At 40.3% G+C, this 18,968-nt stretch overlaps 2 protein-coding genes across 5 annotated transcripts in view; one reads left to right on the forward strand and one right to left on the reverse strand.

The window, feature by feature from the left end:
- KCNC1 (potassium voltage-gated channel subfamily C member 1) overlaps nt 1-14,974 on the forward strand; it is a 121,199-nt gene extending 106,225 nt beyond the window's left edge. The window contains exon 4 of the mRNA XM_018907877.3: nt 14,793-14,974. Coding sequence (XP_018763422.1) covers nt 14,793-14,974 — 182 coding nt within the window. The remainder of the gene's footprint in view (nt 1-14,792) is intronic.
- Nucleotides 1-18,968, reverse strand: part of SERGEF (secretion regulating guanine nucleotide exchange factor) — a 148,902-nt gene that overhangs the window by 531 nt on the left and 129,403 nt on the right. Inside the window, exon 11 of one of the 4 annotated variants that reach the window (XM_018907878.3) lies at nt 6,289-8,574. The exons of 1 other annotated variant lie outside the window; for it this stretch is intronic. In XM_018907878.3, the coding sequence (XP_018763423.3) occupies nt 8,408-8,574 (167 nt within the window). In that variant the 3' untranslated portion in view covers nt 6,289-8,407. Of the gene's footprint in view, nt 1-6,288; nt 8,575-18,968 lie in introns of those variants that run through there. 2 more of the 4 variants (XR_007777717.1, XR_003946209.2) reach the window with 2 other exon arrangements.

Genomic DNA, 18,968 nt, shown 5'->3' on the forward strand with positions numbered 1-18,968 from the left:
CCCACAGTCTGAAGGAAGTAGAGATTAAACCCCAAAAAATCCCCAGAAGAAACACTCATGGCTCTGGTAAGTGCTAAATTACACACAAAAAAACCCCAACTGCAGCTGGACCTTGTATTTACAAAACTCTACTCCAAAAGGAACACAAGGAAGACCTCAAGCTGTGTTTTAGGAATAGAGGAAAGGCTGTACATAATTAGAGAACTCCTTTGTAGTCCTTGATACAGTATTAAGTACTTGATTTCTGCTTTAGTTTCTCCCAACAACTATTATTCTCACACTGTTTCTATGCTGTCATTCTCAGAAGATAAATTTCTTACCCCCAGAGGTAAGATCCAGATTCATCCAGGATTTGCTTAATGAACAACTTTTCCTCTTCTAACGTATTAAGAATCCAGAAATAGATTTATCTGCCCCATTTTTTATTTAACACTGACTCAAGGGCCCAGTGCTAATTCTCCATTACCATAAGGAATACCAACAATTCAGCCCTGTAAATCCCATGTAGGTCTTCACCTTCCACTGCACTTTACATCTATTTGAGCCTTAGAGAACAGGCCAGGTACAACTGTCATTCTGGGCTACATTTTACATTCCCCACTCTCGTTTTCATTTAGGCTCCCCTCTCTGCTCATTCTGATTCCAGGTAACCTTGTCTTCTGGGTGACTTCCATAAACTCTTCAGAAACAGAACCATCCACTGCTCTTCGAGAGATGCTCCAAAGCTTAAGATCTGTTTGACCCCAGAGCTGCCCTTGCACAACAGTGGTAGCTCTGACAACAAAGGGTGAGAGGGAAACAAGAGAAGTGGAAAATCTCAGAAGTTGTTGCACTGAACCCTAAGGGAAAATTACCACATCATCCCAGCTGCCGTGCAGTTAAGGAGCTTTTGCTTGGGTATTATGATTTAAACATTAATTTCTTCATGCCTGCCCCCTCTCCCTACAGGATGTACATGTTTTTATTAAAGCTTTAAAACTATCCATGTGGGTAGATTCTGACTTCAGGCTTCAGTAATGCCACCAGCTACTTCTGAGTTCACACCATTGCAAGTAAGAGCAGAAGTTGGTTTTGCAGTTCAATTATTCTCTGCCTGCTTTCTGCTGTAAAGAAACAGCTTTGTTTCCTCCTCTGTAAGCTCAGTTTTCAGCAGTGAGTTCCCAGCTCTAAGACCCAGTGCTGGCCCTTCATCTGAACCCACTGGCAATTAATTAGTGGCTTATTAATTGCTAACAGTTAAAGCTCAACCGCACCTTTTACATACATAGCTTTTCCTCTGACTGCATGAAGGTACTAGTTTTTTCTGGACCAACCTGATGTGTCTCCACAACTGCATTTTCAGACAGAAGAAGTTTCTGAGAAGAGGTTTCTGCTTTCTCACTCCCACAAAAAAAAAAACCTCTAGCTAAAACCGCTGTGATAACAGTCAAACGCAGCAGTCATTAATCTGGATAAAGTGATTTTTCATGTAAATTGCCTCCTCTCTCCTTAAAGTTTCAGGGCCAAAAAGAAAATACATCACTGAAACAAACGTCTGCTAGGACAAATGAGCCGACTGAAATACAGAAGAGAGCAAGCAGGGCTAAGGCGAGAGCATTCAAAAAAGAACTGAGCACAGAGCTGCTTACAAAAGAGTTATCCTGAAGATATTACCCTACCAGTTTGCATATCCCTTTCATAGTTTCAAAACAAGGCAGTCTACTTTTCTGCTTTCCATATAAATCCTGGAAGGAATTTTGCCTCTGAGCTCACATACAAACTTCACTTCAGAAAAATATGCTTAAATTATGCACCTTATTTTTAAGTCACTCACTTGAGTTTGGGCATAAAATACCTGTCTGTTCAGGACTCCCAAAGCCTCTGTATTCATCTAGGACTGTAAGTGCCCAATTTTTCCTCCTAGGGAAATACAAATGTTCATTTGCAATCAAGAACAATATTTGAATTCAAACTGAACTGAATATTAGAAAACAGGTCCAGAACTGCATCTCTTGACTTTCTTTATCTGACAAAGCAAATGCTATAAGAGGATATCTTCCCTGTCTCAGCCTGGCAAAGCCAAGTTTTCAACTCTCAGCATTCACTTGAACTTTTAAAAACTCCATGCAAGTGCATAGGTCCAAACATCTCCAGGCACCACATATTAAAAGTGCGTGCTCCAAGGCTTCCCTCATTTTTCCTGCTGCCCAAGCTAGAGATTCCTTGGGCAGCAAGAGGCAAAATGTTACATTCGTGTTAGCTCAGCTGTCACTGAGCTACCTGGAGTGCCTCTGGACTCAAAGGGCTTAGCAGGGATGACACAACCTATGCAGAGGCTGCTGACTGTGAGTCACAGCAGCACAACAGCACACAAGGCTTAAGCCCAGGGAAAGCAGCTCAGAAGGGGCCACGCTTTGCTGGGGTGGTGTCAGTGCAAGTGGGTGACTGGAGAAAAGGCAGTAGCTCAGGAGGTGGGAAATGAGAAGGACTCAGGATGAGTTTGGAAAATGGGTTATGCAAGAAGGAGCAGTGGAAACAGCAATCAGCAGTGAGGGGGAAAGAAGAGCAAGGAGAGTGGGAAAGAATGGCAGCGAGATTAACTCAAAATAATCCCCAAGAGCCACAAGCCTACAAGGTAATCTTGGCCTGGGACTCAGGAAATGGGAATTTTATTCTTGACTGCCCTGTGGACATGCTGGATTATCTTGGTTGGGCCAATTAAATTTTTTGATGTCAAAAGAAGAAAAGCCATATTTAAGAAGGAATAGTTATTATAATCTACTCAGAATTAAGGCACCAGAGGAGAGAAGTATCTCTTCATTATTAAAAAGATGCCATATTTCCCTGTCTGCAGAAGAACGCAATGCCCCTGTAGGAATCCCTTTTCTTTTGTACTTTAAAACAGAGGATTATTATGGAAAATGATTAAGCACTCACACAGTTAAAATGACAGAGCATTTTCATTACTGATTGGCAACTCCTCTTCTGCCCTAATTTAGGTACCACATGTCTTCATGCATTCAAATCAGTAAAAACAAAACAAAAGCTAAACTCACTTGACATTTGCAGCCAAAATCTAAAGTCATGTCAGAACATTAAAAATCTCCCAATTCTTGGCCTCACTTCCAAAAAAAAAAGAAAAGTAGAAATGCAGTCTGCTAGCAAAGTGTTCTCATATACTTAAAAGAACTCTGGTGACCAGGGAGTACTGGAACAATATTGAATTGAAATTCTGAAACTCCACTTAGAACTCTCAACCCCAAAACCTGAAGACAGAACTTCCCCCCGAGACTGCATAGTATCTGGATAACCGGGTGGTCTACAGGCAAAGCAGCTGGAAACAGATGAGGAAGTTGGAAATGAACTGAGAGAGAGGTTAACCAACAAAGGAATTGGACTTACACTCCACCCCTACCAACCTGCAAAGGTACATCTGGAAATGAGACAAAATCCAACATGCCACAAAACAAAAATGCCAGAGAAAATTTTGCAAAATAAATGTCACCCCTGAATTTTCTCCTCTTTCAGCCAGCTTTTATTCAGGAATAACGACTTTGTTGTTCTTGTTTCCAATCAAGCTGAAGAATGTGTTCTCCCAAAACTCTAAATTTATGCTTCCTCACTCTCCCACAAGGAAACACGTGGTTCATCCAGGCCATGATTCAAATACAGAGACTATTTTCACTGCTGAATATTTTCAGTCACATACTCTATTTTGATGTTTTACAGAGGCACTGATGAGTAAAAACTGCTGCTGCATTAAAAACAGGTGAATGCTGAGAACTGACTAATGAACCTGAATGAAATGCACAAATAGCTCAAGACTGTGCCTGACTTCAGTCCTTTAACATCTAAATGGGTTACAAAACAAGGGCTCTACACATGCAGTTCCTCCAAATTAACTTCAAAGGCACATATGATATAGACCTACATCTTCAGTTATACTCATCCAGTAGGCCATTTCCATAAAAGCAAAGCATTTAAATTCAAGGCTATTATTCTTGCTAACATAGAGCAAAACATGCAAGATCAGCATTTACTGGGAAATAAGAACAGCACAAAAGCTAAAGTAAAAGAACAAAGCATGTACTGCCTCTTTTTTGCACATGTATCAAGATATTAATATGTAAAAAGTTAAAAGTGGCCAATAATTTTTGTGTCAACTGGAGCTGTCAGCAAATTCCATGTAAGTGCCACTTTTCGACTGTGCACATTTTGAACTACAATCAAAACCACACAAAATTATTCTTAACCCCAGGCTGTATCCATTCCAAGCCTTTGGAATTTTCAGCTCGTAGTAAATAGCATAAGCAGGACTCAAATACTGATAAAAAATTTTGGAGTCCTTTTCAAGAAAATACCTAGCTAAAAGAAAAAGCCCAAGACTTACCATGCACCATAAACATATCAAAATTGCTCAGAGTGACCAAGGTCTGTCATTGTCTTGATCTCTAACATGGAAAAAGGAACTGGAAGTCCCAAAATTACTTAAGTCTTGTTTAAATCAGATCCAGAGTTCATGGAATCCAATGGAAAAAATAAATATTTGGTTGAATGCTGGACTAGATCAGAGGCCTGATCAAAATATTTCTGAGTCTGCAAGGTGAAGACAGCAAGGTCCTGCTGGTTTTGCTGAGAAGAACTGGAAATTTCAAGATGTGTTATGGATGAGAAAAACCCAGACACTGCAGGTCAACAATTCACATTATTATAAATAAACAGTGGAAGAGGGAGAACAATAACATCCACAGAACAGAAAATAGTTTGTCTCTCATCTCACTCCCACCACACTGGCAGGCTAGAATGCTGTTATGCTGTGAGATTATTCAGTCCTCAGGAACTGTATCTTGGCTCTGTCCTCCCCCTCCTTTTCCCTATGTTTTATCTGACTGCATCAGGCTCTCTACTGCCATTCATTTAAGTATTTTCCCATGGTCACCTTTCTCTTGTTCATTCAAACTGATCTCCTTGATCAGTTGTCCATCCCCACCTCTAAGTCTCACGACTCAACACATGCCATAAAAAGCACAATCAAACCACTTTCTCCCACCCTCCCCACAATTTCTCTGTGCTCAAAACATGCAGCTGAGCAAAAGCTCCTGTCACTCATTTAGAAGTGACCTTTGTGGCGATTGCAGATGGCAAGACTAGTCAGACACCAAAAGGACTGCCCACATCCAGACAGAGAAGTCAGAGTCATATAAGGAGCAATGACTGGGCAAACCATCTTCCATCTTTGAAATGAACACACTTCAAATACAGAGCCTGGCACGCTGAGCACAAAAGCATCAAGTAACTCAGAATGCCACACCAAGTCAAATAACATCAGTGACCATCAAGTGGCCTAAATAAATTCCCCAAGAGACAGAAACTTCTGACACAACACACACATCATCCCACCAACATTCTTTGAAATGGAACAGGAGCTTCTTGCACAGGTGCACACAGAGGTTGCATGAGTAACATCTGCAGATCTCTTAGGACTTCAAATAACAGAAAGGCACACAACAGCTTTCTTCTCCTTCTCCCTCTCCACCCAAAGGCCTGAAAGTCCTCTGGACTGACAGTTCACAACTTGCTGTCCCTCATGAATGTCAGCTCACTGGCAGGTTTACTTTTCTTCAGAAAATGGGAGGGGAGAGCAGCTGCACAGACACTTGCTTAACTTGTTCCAGTGTCTTTTTGTAAATATATATATATTATAAACTTAGTCAGTTTATTTCCAATTGAACCTGAATGCAGAATGCTTATGTAACAGGCTTCTTGCTTCATTTATCATGGAAGACCTGTTAAAGAACTCCATGAACCAGAGCACGCTAGGTCTGCACTTTGCCTTGCAGAGACTGACCTTCTCCATGAGGATTATCAACAGGCAACAGTCACAAACTCTTAACATCAGCATGGAAAGTTGTCTTCTTCCACTTGATTAGGAACTTTTCACTGTGTGTTTCCTTCCTCACAGAGAAAGCGATAGGTGATTTTGTACAGTGCTTTATTCTGCAAACAAAGCCACTGACATACAAAACAGGGCATTCACTTCTGAAAGAATGAGCAGCAACTTGGTTTTGACATTCAGCCATGTACCTTCTGCAATGAATTCTGTTCCCTCTCTGTACTACAGCAGCACCTAGAAGCCCTGACTGATGACAAAGCCCCTCGCTACATCACGAAAAGTCATTACTTCCCAAAGTCTTCAAGCTATATAGGCACAACAAAGGAGACAAAAATGCAGTTCTTGCCTTTCAAAGATGAAGATCAGATGCAGATATGAAACACCAGATCAGGACCAGGAACAAACTGACATACTCCTTCCTTTCTTCACCATATCACCCCAAATCATTCTTTGCGTTCGAAAAGTGTGTTCACATTACAGGCACAAAAAATTGAAAACAATTTCAAATACCCAATTCACATTTATTTGTTACATAATTTGTTGGACTCCTCTGCAATGAACAGCAGCAACAGCGCACGCAGTCACAACATGTCCAGTCCAGTAAACCTCATGTAAGGCACATATTGGCTGTGATTAATCAAGGAACAGACTTATTCAGAGGAGATGATTACTGAAGCAAAAGAACATGTTTATTTGGTACACAGATTTTGCAGAAATCACAAATAGAAACCTCAGACAGGACTGTCAGAGAAAGCAAGAGAAACTGTTCAGTGCATATAACAAAGAAGCTTTGGTATTCAGAAAGTGGCATTGAGAACAGTCAATAAATATCAACTTAGCTAATTAAAAGTGCAAGAGGTCAAAGCCTGGAACAGTATATTGCCATGAAGAGCCACAGCAAACACATGGATTAAAAAAAAACATTTTACAAAAGAAATCTTAATTCTACATATTTTGCAGAGGATCCACTTGATTATTCTTTTGGTATCTGTAATAGTTAAAATCAGCTTCATAGTCTGCTCAAGTTTCTCATCTGTTGAATAGAAAAATACAATACTCTTGAATGTGAAGCCAAGAACTATAACTGCTGTAAAACCAAGGGTGAAAAAACCCATGCAGCACATATTATCACCCTCATTCCCTCCCCTTCATGTGTAAGCTGATAGATCATTAGAAGGTCTTCCTGTCCTATTTCCTAAGAGCCTTTCTCAGAGCACTTTGTAATTCTGTAAGGCTTCTTCCTTGGCAAGCCTGCTTTAAAAATTAAACCACTGTTTAGCAACAGTAGGTCTCATTAAAAGGTGCATTTACTACACAGCAGAATTCTCTATATTTAGAACTAGAAATACGTTAAATACCACAGCAAATGTAAGTATTGTGGGTGGTAAACATCCAGTTTAATGGCATCCACTGTATTTGTATGGAAAAAAACTGTTTTATAAATAGCTTCCAAGATTTTGCTACTAATAGGCAAACACATCTAATTTTACACTTTTCCTTTCTCCTACAAGTGCTAGGCCTATGTTCTCTGTCAAACCCCCACCTGGAGCAAGTGCTGTGGGCATGCTGTGAACAGCAACTCAGTTGGGCTGTAAAACAGAAGTGACAACTAACCTGAAATTATCAGGACCATTCTGGTCTGCCTTTTAGAGTGGAAAACTTGTAAAATCTTTCTGGTTAGATTTTGATGTCTTCCTATTCCAAGGCAGATTGAAACACAGGAGCTACTTTGGATCAAGTTGTCCTCAGCAGCTACAACTGATTTATGCCCTTTGATAGGAACCTTTTCATTGTTTCTAAGAGCTCTTAGAAGTTTTCCTTCCCTCCTTCAGGTTTGGTTTGCAAGTTAATGATAACTTATGTAGGTCTGCATCCCTGTAAATGTATAATAAACTGATGTCTGGCAGTGAACATAATCGATGAAAAATACTGCTCCTTTCACAGTTTAATCAAGACAAAGCTAGTTCAAAAGGGCCTCATTTTCCCCTTTTGCCAGCCTTCTAAATTATATTGCTTCTTTTCTTTTAATCCTAATCTTCTGCTTAAAGAGGGTGTATGCATCAAGCCACTTTCACCGGCATTTCTCTGTGACACAATTTTCTGAGCTGCTGGGAGCTCACAGCCGCAGTAGAAGTTGGCACGTGAAACATTTCATGATGTAAAGATACAATAACAAAAACCACCTTCTCAGACTGAATTTATACACCAGTAAGCCATTAAGCAGTCAGTTTCTTCCTCAAAGACGTCTCAGAAGAACAAGAAAATGTAAATCTATCTTCAGTTGTATTGCATCAAGGCAGAATGTCTGTAATTCTATCTGTCGGTAAGAAAGTCGATTCCTGTGGCAAGAACCCAGGAAACAATTTTTAAAATATTACAGCTTTTTATGCACAGTCGTTCCTTTGGGATTTAGGAAAAATATCTGCAGTTTCCAACTACTGTTAATCATGGGCAGCTCCCTTGTAGTGCCTCTAAGCTACACAATCCAAAAGTGTCCATCCACATCCACAATGTTATGATTCCAGGTGGGCTGGTCTAGCGAGGAGTTTGACAGAGAGCCATGGAGTGTCCTGCCCCACATCCAATTAAGATCTGTTTTGCACAGCCAAGAGCTTTGACTGGCTTTGGGACATGAACATTTGCTTCTGTGCCATCACCACACATCCCATGTTCATTCCATCCCCAAGAGAAGCACTGGCCACCTATAAGAGAGGACAGAAAATACAGAATAAACACCACAGAAACACAACAGCTTTGGTTAGTTTTGAGGAGCAGATTTGTCAAGTGATTTTCTGTTTAGGTTCTAAGAAATTCTGCTAAGGTGGGAAAAATATTCTGGTTTTCTTGAAAATGTAAATAAACCCAAATGACTGATTCTCCATCCTGTTCCATATTGTTAGCAACAGAAGAGAGATCAAAATAACAAAGACACTTGAAAATCACTTGGTAAATACATAGTTCAGTATTTATGCAGAGCCCACAGAAATCTCTCTGCATTTTAAGAGCCCTCCCTGAAATTATGTAGAATCTCTTTCACGTTTCCCCTAGTAAGCAGAAGTATGATAAGTCAAGAGCAGTGACTTTATTCATTCACAGCATGATCTGCAGGACTGGGGAACACAGAGCCACAGTTTGGGCACATTGCATTTCATTCCTAGCTTCAAATTCACATGTCACCTTCTCCCTTTAAATACAAGTCTTCAACAGCCTGCCCTACTCAATCATCTCTGCTTGCTTTGACATAATTTCACTGCTTTTATTATTCTTATTTTCCCTCATTATTATTTATTTTTGTCATATCTACTCTTTCATATGCCAAATAACAATTCATGTATTATTATTACCCCATTGTACTCTTTATTGAAGCACAACATGCAAATTTCGTTCTATAAATGGCTGGCATAATAAAAAAATCCACCAAAACTTCCTTATGCTGAACTACAAATGTTATTTCTTCCCTATTTTCTATTCTTTATTTGGCTGCTAGGGACTGTGTCTGTGACTTTCTGTATTAAAAAAAAAAGCCATCCTGCCATATAATCATGTTTGTGATGCCATTGTTATTTCTGAAAAACAGCAGGTAATAACAGCAGGAAGTAGCATTCTGGATTCCAAATAATGAGAAGAAAAGTGCCAAAATTCACAAACCCTAATCCCAGTCACGATTTTACTTTTCAAAATTCAGAAACAAATTATTGCAAAGCTAGCAGGGCCATCTCCCCTGCAAACTGTGTAACATTTCACTGTCCTCTGCAATCTTTACATTATCAGTATATTGATGTTCCCCTCTTCTGCAATGAAGTGTAAACATTACTGAGGCCAGATGTAACTAAGCAATGACATTTCATTTCCCTGACAATCTTTAAGGCAATGGAACACAACAGAGCACCACCAGAACATCACAGCAGGCAAGGCACATCTCAGCTGACACACAAGTTCTGTCCCTCTTATCTCACGAGGCACAAGAAGTTCTCATGACTGTGCATGTGCAATATTGACAGCCCAAGCTACACCCCAAATGCACCCACATGTGCTGCCAAAAAGTGCCAAAATCTGAGTGGGCAACATATCCCATTTAAAAATCAACAGAGTGTCCTACAGGTTAATGGGATTTTGCTTTTTGGTAAGGTTCCAGGTAAAAATGTTTCTGTAAATATTAAAAAGCAGAAAAAAAGACACCTCAAGCCCATGCTGGAGACACATCTCAGACTAATCATTCAAGGAAGCTGCACCTAAGAAAAGACATCTTTTGGCACAGTTAATATGTGGGCCCTGCAGAATGAGCCAAGCTTACAAATGTAATGAAAGGAGAATGCAACATGCCCTAACTTTAATAAGATCACTGTGGTAACTTTTTATAACTAGACATCAGCAATTACTACAACAATTTACATACTTCTGTGAAGACTCACTACATCTGTTTAAAGGTGTTCTTGTTTCTTTTTTCATCCTGTCCCATCAGGACAAGAGAGAAGAAACCAGAAATTTTCGGGTCACTTTCTATTACAAACTGCTCAGTGGAACATTACTGGTATAATAAAGAGTCAGAGAAACAGTGCATTAGGACATTAACTTCTCAAATTGATAAACATATCCAGAGAAACATCTTGTGAAAAAACATCATAGAAAAATTTACAAGCTAGGACCCCTCCAGACAAGAACATCTTTTCTAAAATAATGATTGTGGAGTCTTTTCTATACTTTACTTCTCCAAGCATGTCAAAAGGCCACCAAAATAGATTTTTCTACATGACTCCAGTGATCTCTAAGGTTACTGAAATGGGACAAGAGTGAAAACTGGCAAAAGAAAAATAGAAAGTAAGTAGGATTTATGAATGGTCTTACACAAAAATGCCTTGTACATCCAAGGAGAGATGGCAGAAATCTGAGGAGTTGAAAGGGCAGCTGATATGGAATGACAGGCCACAAAAATGCTTCTCATCACCATCAAGTCAGAACCAGGAAAGCCAAAAGGCAGAGATTTTTTTGCTGTGCAAATGGAATGTGTAACTGTTCCACATCTGCCTGTAGAAGATTCAGTGAAAGGTTTGGACATAGAAATAGCCAGATGCTTGACTTGTGTCAGAGAAAGCAGAGAAAATACACCAAGTCCATTTTTTGGACAGTAACATATTAAGAAAACTTGGAGGAGGGCTGGACAAAATGAGCATGGTCAAAGTGGCCAGGAGGGAACAAGTGATGTCAGTCACTGGCACAGATGTCAAAGTCAGTGAAGATTGAAGGTAATGAAGCATCTATTTCAAAAATTACATAAAAAGACTATCTGCAGAGTTAAAGGCAGACCCTAAGAAGAACTTTGTCCAGAAGGCCAGCCTCTGGACAAAGGGCACCATTTAATGTTTTTTTTCTTGTCCCATGTCCCCCTCTCCCTTTTTTTTCTTTTCTTCTTTTATTTCTGATTGCTTCTATTCCCCAGTTTATTGCTGATCAAAACACAGAACCAGCAGCCTACATGCCTTCACAAGAAAATTCTGTTTCTATGTCTGTGCCAGACCTTCCCAGCATGGAAGAGACTTAAAATCATGTATATTAGCACATCTACAAATTGCTTCTAACAAACTTTAGACAAAGCACTGTAGCATGTTCTCAAACCAAAGGATTTGTGTTTGGTGAAGTGAGGGAAGATTACTCCATGTTACTGGTTAAGTGAAACCATATAATGTTGCATTTACTTTTCTCTTTTAAAACAAAAGCACTTAAAGTACAGACCAAACCCACAGAATTCACGTGGCAACACAGCAGAATCCCAAGGGAATTTCAGTTGCATTCACAGTCACTCTAATCAAAGTTTAGAGCACAAGACAGAGGGACAACAAAATTCTTAACAAATCTGTTTTGGTCAAACAACACAAGAAGGGGCTACTGCTCTCCTGTCTGCAAGAATTATCCAGGCTTTTCTCTATGTAATTGAAGTGACAACAGCAACCTAGAGTCTGGTTCATTAAACTGGAGAAAAGTAAGAAAATAATTTCTAGGTAAAATAAAGCTGCATCAGATTAGAGAAAGATGAGAATTTAGAGTCTTATGAGAATTTAGCTCCTTATTGCTGAGTGGAATCTTCAGATGGAAGAATAAATGCTAACAAATAAGGCGCTCTGGGTGAGATTCACTGCACTTAACTTCAGCCACCTAAAAAAATCAAGCAACTTAGTTCATTAGCCTCTGTATTTCTCAAAAGCCAATGGAGATACCTGCATCTCTCCAGCAGAGAGAGAGATTCATCTCATCCAAACACTGGTGTGAAAATCAAGTCTGTCTCACTTGGGTGATGATAAAGGGAGACCAGGGGATTGTCCCAGCCTTGGCATATCAGTTTTATGCAGCTAAAGACAGGTTAAATTAAATCACATCTTTACAACTGGTCTGAAGGCAAAGCAAGGAAAACTGGAAACAAGGAAACTGCAAATATCACTGCAGCCTAGCTTCAGCCTACCAACAGTCTACTTCTAAACCAGCCTGTGCCTTGGAGGCTTATCACTGAAATCTTTAAAAGCTCCTCTTTTCTGATTCTTCTCTCCCATTCTTTCTACCAGCAAATAAACAGAAGTTGGCCTTACAGAAAGCCAGGTACCTTGAAGTCAGGTTATTCAAGAGAGAGCTTCTCATTTAAGGGACACGTTAAAATGTTTTAGTGCAGCTCAATTATATTGGCACTGTGCTCTTAGCAATACACCACAATACTTCAAATTATTATTTCTTTTTTTACCTTAAATTAGTGCTACTCTACTCTTTTGTTACAGACAAAGTTACAGTAGGCAGGAGACCAACTCAGATCAAGTCACAAATCTTTAAGCAGCATCAGGCTTGGACCACAAACAAAATTCAGGTGTCTCAGCCACCTTCCCCTGATTATTTGAAAGCCTTCAGAACCTCTCAAGGAACAATGTAACACTACACAGAAGGAAATTTATTTTATACTTCTCTCAGGGAGCTGCCAAGCACAAATTACTATGCTTTTCTGGTTTTTTCAGGCCATCTGGTTGTTCAGGGTGTCACATAAAATAAGCATCCCTCTAAACTTTTGTATTTTTAATAGCAACAATTCTGCCATTAGTGCAGAAGATCTGCAATTTTAAATTGTAAGAAAGGCTTGATATAAATTGCTTTCTGCAGAAAAACATGGAACTGTATTAGTGGCTGTAAGGGAAGTCTAGGCATTGTACAAAATCTCATTAAAGACACAGCTTGGTAAATGGAATGTATGATGGCATCATCTCAATACACAACTGTACCACCAAAACTAGGAAAGAACCATAAGAATCACATTCATTTTTTATTATGGAGCCACATTTTCAAGCTGTCATGTGCTCCAGGCAGCCCATCCAATTGCTGTTCAACCCTCAGAAATGTATGTCTGGCTTTCAAAGGAGTAAGCTGGATAAAAATCAGACACATTGCAGTGCTAACACAATATACAGGTAAGAAACACCATACAATTTTGATATTAAGTACAAAGCTGTGGTGCTAAAGGCATGCTGATTTCAAAGTTAGCCTCCAGTCAACAACCTGCCCTCACTCCCCCTTTACATCATTAGTAGCTCTCCTCAGGCAGTGGACCTAAACCACTCAGTCCCCCCAGCAGAGGTTTTACACAAGTGAAAAGTGAGCTGACTTCAGGTCATGCGTCTGTGGTTCATCCTGGCACCTGGAGAGAGCAACTTTCAGTGTCCTGAAACAATTCATCACAGCAAATGCACAAAGCCTGCAATGTGTGCACATCTCTAAACTAATATGTTACGTGAACTATTATTTTTTCCCAGCAGAAGCACTGGTTTGTTATAGGACCTTGTCTTTGGCTACATTTGTGTCTTGTGTAATACAGCAGGGACTTCAAACTGGGTCACAGCCTCAAGGCCAGCTGTCAGAATATCCAATTACAATCCATAACCACCTACTGAAGAGAGTCAGAAAATCAAATTGAGAATAAAATATGCCTAGTAGGAGCTTAGGCATGTGCAGTACTGCAAAATGCAGCAAAAAGGCTACACATCTCCTTTGGGAAAGTCTAATTTCTAGTTTGTACTTCCATGTCAGTATCTATCCCACAAACAGCAAACAGAAGAGCAGTACAGAGCACATCTAATCTTTTCTGTTTCATTTCCACAGTATGTAAGTAGCCAAGAGTTACAAAATGGGAAGGGGAAGGAATCATTATGATAATTTCCAAGAGCAATGTAGCACATCTGCCACAGCCTGAAAACTGTCTGTGGAGAAGGAGCCCCACATGCAGCAATGCAGAGAAGAGGGGAAAAACACAGTAAGATGTCACTTAGCAAAAAAAGCTGTAGCAGATCCATGCAAGCCTGCTGTGCATTTTCCTGTGCACTGTTTTTAGCATCAGGCAAATAACTGAGCCCACCCCTAGAGGAAGTGCTATCTTGCCAAATTACAATGACAATAGAAATTTCGTTCTGTTCTCACAGGGCACTTCAAAGCAGGAGCTGAATGGCTCACTGCACAAATTAATATGTATCTATTTGAAAGAATCACTCCACATTACATCAAATAAACAGTTTAGGTTACCACTCAGTCTAGTTTATGACAGAATTTATTTTGTCCTTCTCAGTTATGCATAGTCATTTTGAACCAAAAAAAAAAAAAAAGGAAGAAATTCACAAAATTATATCCTAGGATTTAAAAACAACAGACTTGCTACTACAGATTTCTTGGGCTGCTGCATCCATGTAGATTTTATGGTGGAACTGAAGCCCTGTAGAATGGAGATGGTTGCTTTGCTCTGTGTAGGTAGCAAGGACAGAAATCTACTGCAAGGATTATCTGTTCACATTTCTGTTTCCATGGGGAAACATGAATGGTATTAACTACGTCTAAAGCTCACAGGTGCTGCACGAGGTTTTTGTTTTGGTTTTACTCAAACTTGTCAATTCCTTCCCAACAGGAAAGCATCTCCAACTCAACACAGAACAAAACCTGGGCTCACGACTTTGTGCAAGACTGAACGTAACTGGTCCACTGACAATACATGAGGATTATATCATACACGAAGCAGCTGCAGTGCAGAGAGGATTAAGCATTAAAGATGCTTTTTTCTACACCTGTAGAAGACAAGAAAATCTTTGAATTTTGGTCACTTAAGTACAGGACAAAAACACCTGACAGAAATTAATTAATGGAGAGATTTGTCCTGAAGCTCTGACCGTGGCACTAGTGTCTGTTCCATCAGGATATCAGACATGGCAGAAACTGACATTCATTCAGAACTTACATCCCTGCCTCTCACAGTGACAGGCATTCAATGTGTCACAGAGCTTAAACTTTGTATGACCAGAACTAGACAATCACAGTCTCACCACAGAGCCAGAGACTGCAGTCTCATGACCCTCTGTACTATGTGAAACAGAGCAAGCAGAAAATACCTTGCACCCAGTGCTTAGTAAGAGGTCATCCACACAAGGCAGTGTCAGAGCTCATCTAGAAGAGTGCAAGTCATCCAAGTGTCCCGTGGGACCATGTGGTGCCATGGCCATTTGTGCCTGGGAATTTTGGCCACTAAAGCATTACCACCTCAAATTTGCACACACTTCAAACTGACCTAAAGGATGACACAGAGAAAAAGAGGGGACAGCTGTGATTCATCTGACCTACAACGTCACATTCCAAGACCTAGAACTGAAGGGCATCTTCAGCACAGGCCTAGGAAAAGTCATAGATGAACACAGAAGCAAGAATCTGAGAACCCTCTCAAACTGCATTACAGGCCTACATGTAGCTTTCCCAGCACTAAGCAAATCAAAGAGCAGGAGAAAGGACAGTCAGCAGGATGAGCAGGTGCATGCAGGTGAAATGGTGCTTCTTCCTACTTTGCTGGCTGAAGTCTAAAACAAGAGACCCCACTGGGTTCTCAGGAATTCTTTCATCAAGGAAGAACATCTAGGTTGGAAAAGGATATTTTGGAAATGCTTTGGTGCTCAACATTTCATACTGCAACCCTTTGTAGAACACTGGTCTATTTATAAGCATGAACTTTAAGGCAACCACACAGACCAGGCTACAGATGACTATCATTCCTTGGCATCTTATAGAAAATACTTATGATATAACAAAAGCTGAAGAGATAGTCCATATGGTTACATTTACCTACAATTTCTTCTCTTCTGACTGCTATTCTCTTCCTCTGAAGGGCTGTTTGTACTGAATAAAAGTGAGTGTTCTGGGATTTATCTCTGAAGGTGTCCTTTTCTGCAGAACACAATTCTCCAACTCATAACCAAGAATTGAAATGTGTAAACCCTCCCCATGGACATCTTATGTAAAATAGCTTTGTGTTTAAATGGGCTTTAGTTTGAACTTCTCCCTTTCATTTTCCCTTAGCAATTTGCAAGGCTGCCTTTTGGTCAAATTTCAAGACACATGATATGAATGTGCATTACTGTTGAGTGAAGTCTAAAAACACTGCTTGTTGATATTAAACAAGTGAGGGCTTTTTTTCCCCCCATGCTTAATAAGTAATCTGAGATCAATTCCAGCAGTCATAAGCTAAAGTGTTAGAAATGCAAAGAGAAAAATCAAGGAAACAAGTGGTGGCTGAGTTGTTAAGTTTCTGATTGAACCGGTAGATTTTCTCAGTGCTACGCAAAAATCGCCACAGAACAAAAGTAGCTGCAGCTCAGCAGTGCTGATATTAGGATGCCTTATTTTGCAAAGTTTCAAGTTGTGATCTTGGTGTGTCACAATGGCTCAGATGGTGGCACCCCTGCAAGTGTCACAGTGCAGCTGTAACAGTGACAGCACTGTAGTACTGCGTGCTGTGAGAGCTTTAAAATACATAGCTCGATAAAAGCTATAGCATAGCTGTAGTCAGAGAGAGTCCAGGGTGAACTAACCCTCCTTTCTGGGCAGGATTTGTGGATTGCAAGTTTTGTCTGTGCTGCAACTGCTGTACTTGAGTTAACCCACTTGTACCTGGTTCAGCTGTGCCTACTTGCACTGTACAGTAGTGCAGGCGCATGTCTAATAAAACTCCTGTGGGTCATGTGCCTCGTCTTGTCTGTCTGTCTCAGTCTGTGCCTATTGTTACTCTTACACTCACCACTGTGTGGGAGTTTGAATGGGATACCTCTAGACCTACTCAGATACACCAAGGGCTGGGTCATTTGAGCACCTAGAAAAGGAGTAAAGAGTGGTAACATTCTCACATTCACACTGATGCCATTTGCAGCTGCTGTTGCCCTCTGCCTCATACAATACAGTTCTGTGAACTAACAGGACCCATTTCAACAAAGAAAACAGACAGCTGACAGAGCTATGACAAAAGATGAAACCAAGCAATAAAAAAAACATTAAAAAATTCCCATTATTCAGACTTCCAGCACAAGCCATAGAGAGGTTTACGTCAAGTGTGTGCACCAAAGGCAAGTCACGTTTTCTCAGAAGGGCTGGTGAAACACAATGCTCTTACCCAAGGTTGGCTGTGCATGGCTAGGCTGCTGTTCACTTCCAATGGCAAGTGAAACTCTTGAATACTGAAGAAAAACAATTCCAAAAAACCCACCACAAAACCCCAAACAAACTGAAAAGTATTAACACCACAAACTGCACCTTCAGTCTCATCCACATGGCTAAGCCATTAGTCTGATTTCTGCCAAGCAGGGCCAAGTGGTCCAGCTCTTCCTATTTCTTAAGAGCTACGAAGAGATCAGGAACTTCCGTCATATCACCCTATCAAGAAACTTATGCAAAGTAATGAGCCAAATAATGTGTACCAAATGGGATACATGAATTTTCTCCACAGGTAAGCAATAGTTAGGGAGACCAGGACCATAGGAATAATAACTCTATTCTTTTAGCTGTACTTTTAAAGCAAGAGTTCACTTAGTTTTAAATTTCACTAAGTATTTTGGGAAAAGTAAGCAAATGGTCAAAACTGGCTATGAAAGAAAGAGGAGGAGAACTCTATAGCCAGCTATAATTAAAAACAAGTACTATACCATTAAGAATTAAAAATCAGGAAGAGAATCAAAGCAGACAGCCTCAAAAGGAAAGTGCCTATAAGGCAGGAGTGGATCTGCTTCTCCAGTTATCATTTCAAAATCATACATGACTGTTGAGTGTGGTCTGGGGGAATTGCTTGTTGATATTAAGCAAAGGAAGAGTTCTGCCATCAACATGTGTTAAAACCAAAGGCCAGTTTGCTTAGATAGAAACAGCTTTTGACATCACTTCTGGTGCAGAACAGAGGTTCTGGGCAAGATGCAAAGCATAGCTTGCAAACTTTTTCCTTTTTTTATCTGCATGGACAAATTTTACTCTATTCTCCATTACCTTTACTCACTGAGCTATTTCATTACAAACCCATAATTCTTGTTGGAAAAAACAAAGCTGTTATTTCAATACCAAGCTGGCAAAATATGAGCACTTCAAGGAACACAGGGCTAAACACCCCAGCCCTGAGTGGCACAGAGCAGCTTATGGGTGTGCAAAAACCTCTTACATATTCAGGCCAGGTAGTCAGACAATAACCTTGCTGTAGCCCAGCTTCTTCTCATTTCTACCTTCACCCTCCTCTGCGGGTCAGATATCCATACATTCATCTTTCACACCCTTCTTACCTCACCTTCCCTAGAAGTGCACAAGGCAAGGAGAGAAACACTGGCAGAATTTGGGATGCTACTGGGTGCCAAGTGACACCATTTTAGTTGTCCTGATTAGAAAAGGCAAATAACATCCCTTACACATAACATTCAAGGTACATTTTGGGGACACCTCTTCACTGTGCCTCCATCAGTAGAAGATGCACCTAAATTCTGATTGGGGGTAGCTGCTCAAGCAGAGGGAATATATCAAGTCAGTCCTTGGAAGAAAGGCAAACACAAAACAGTGTCCTGAAATGAAAAATTCCTGCAACCAATGCTGTGAGAGGTTTTCTGAAAGTCTCTGCCCCACTACATTTTTTGGGTGCTGGCAAATTAGCTGTACTGAAAACAACATTCACGCATCAGGTGCAGAGATCCAAGGCTGGAAAGTAAAATCTGTCTTTGGCACCACAACAGGGAGAACAGCTGATGGGCAGAGGGATTCAGAGGCACCATGCCAGCTCCAGAAGGTTGGAGACCAG

Source organism: Serinus canaria, chromosome 5 (genome assembly GCF_022539315.1).
Source record: "Serinus canaria isolate serCan28SL12 chromosome 5, serCan2020, whole genome shotgun sequence".
NCBI lineage: Eukaryota > Metazoa > Chordata > Aves > Passeriformes > Fringillidae > Serinus > Serinus canaria.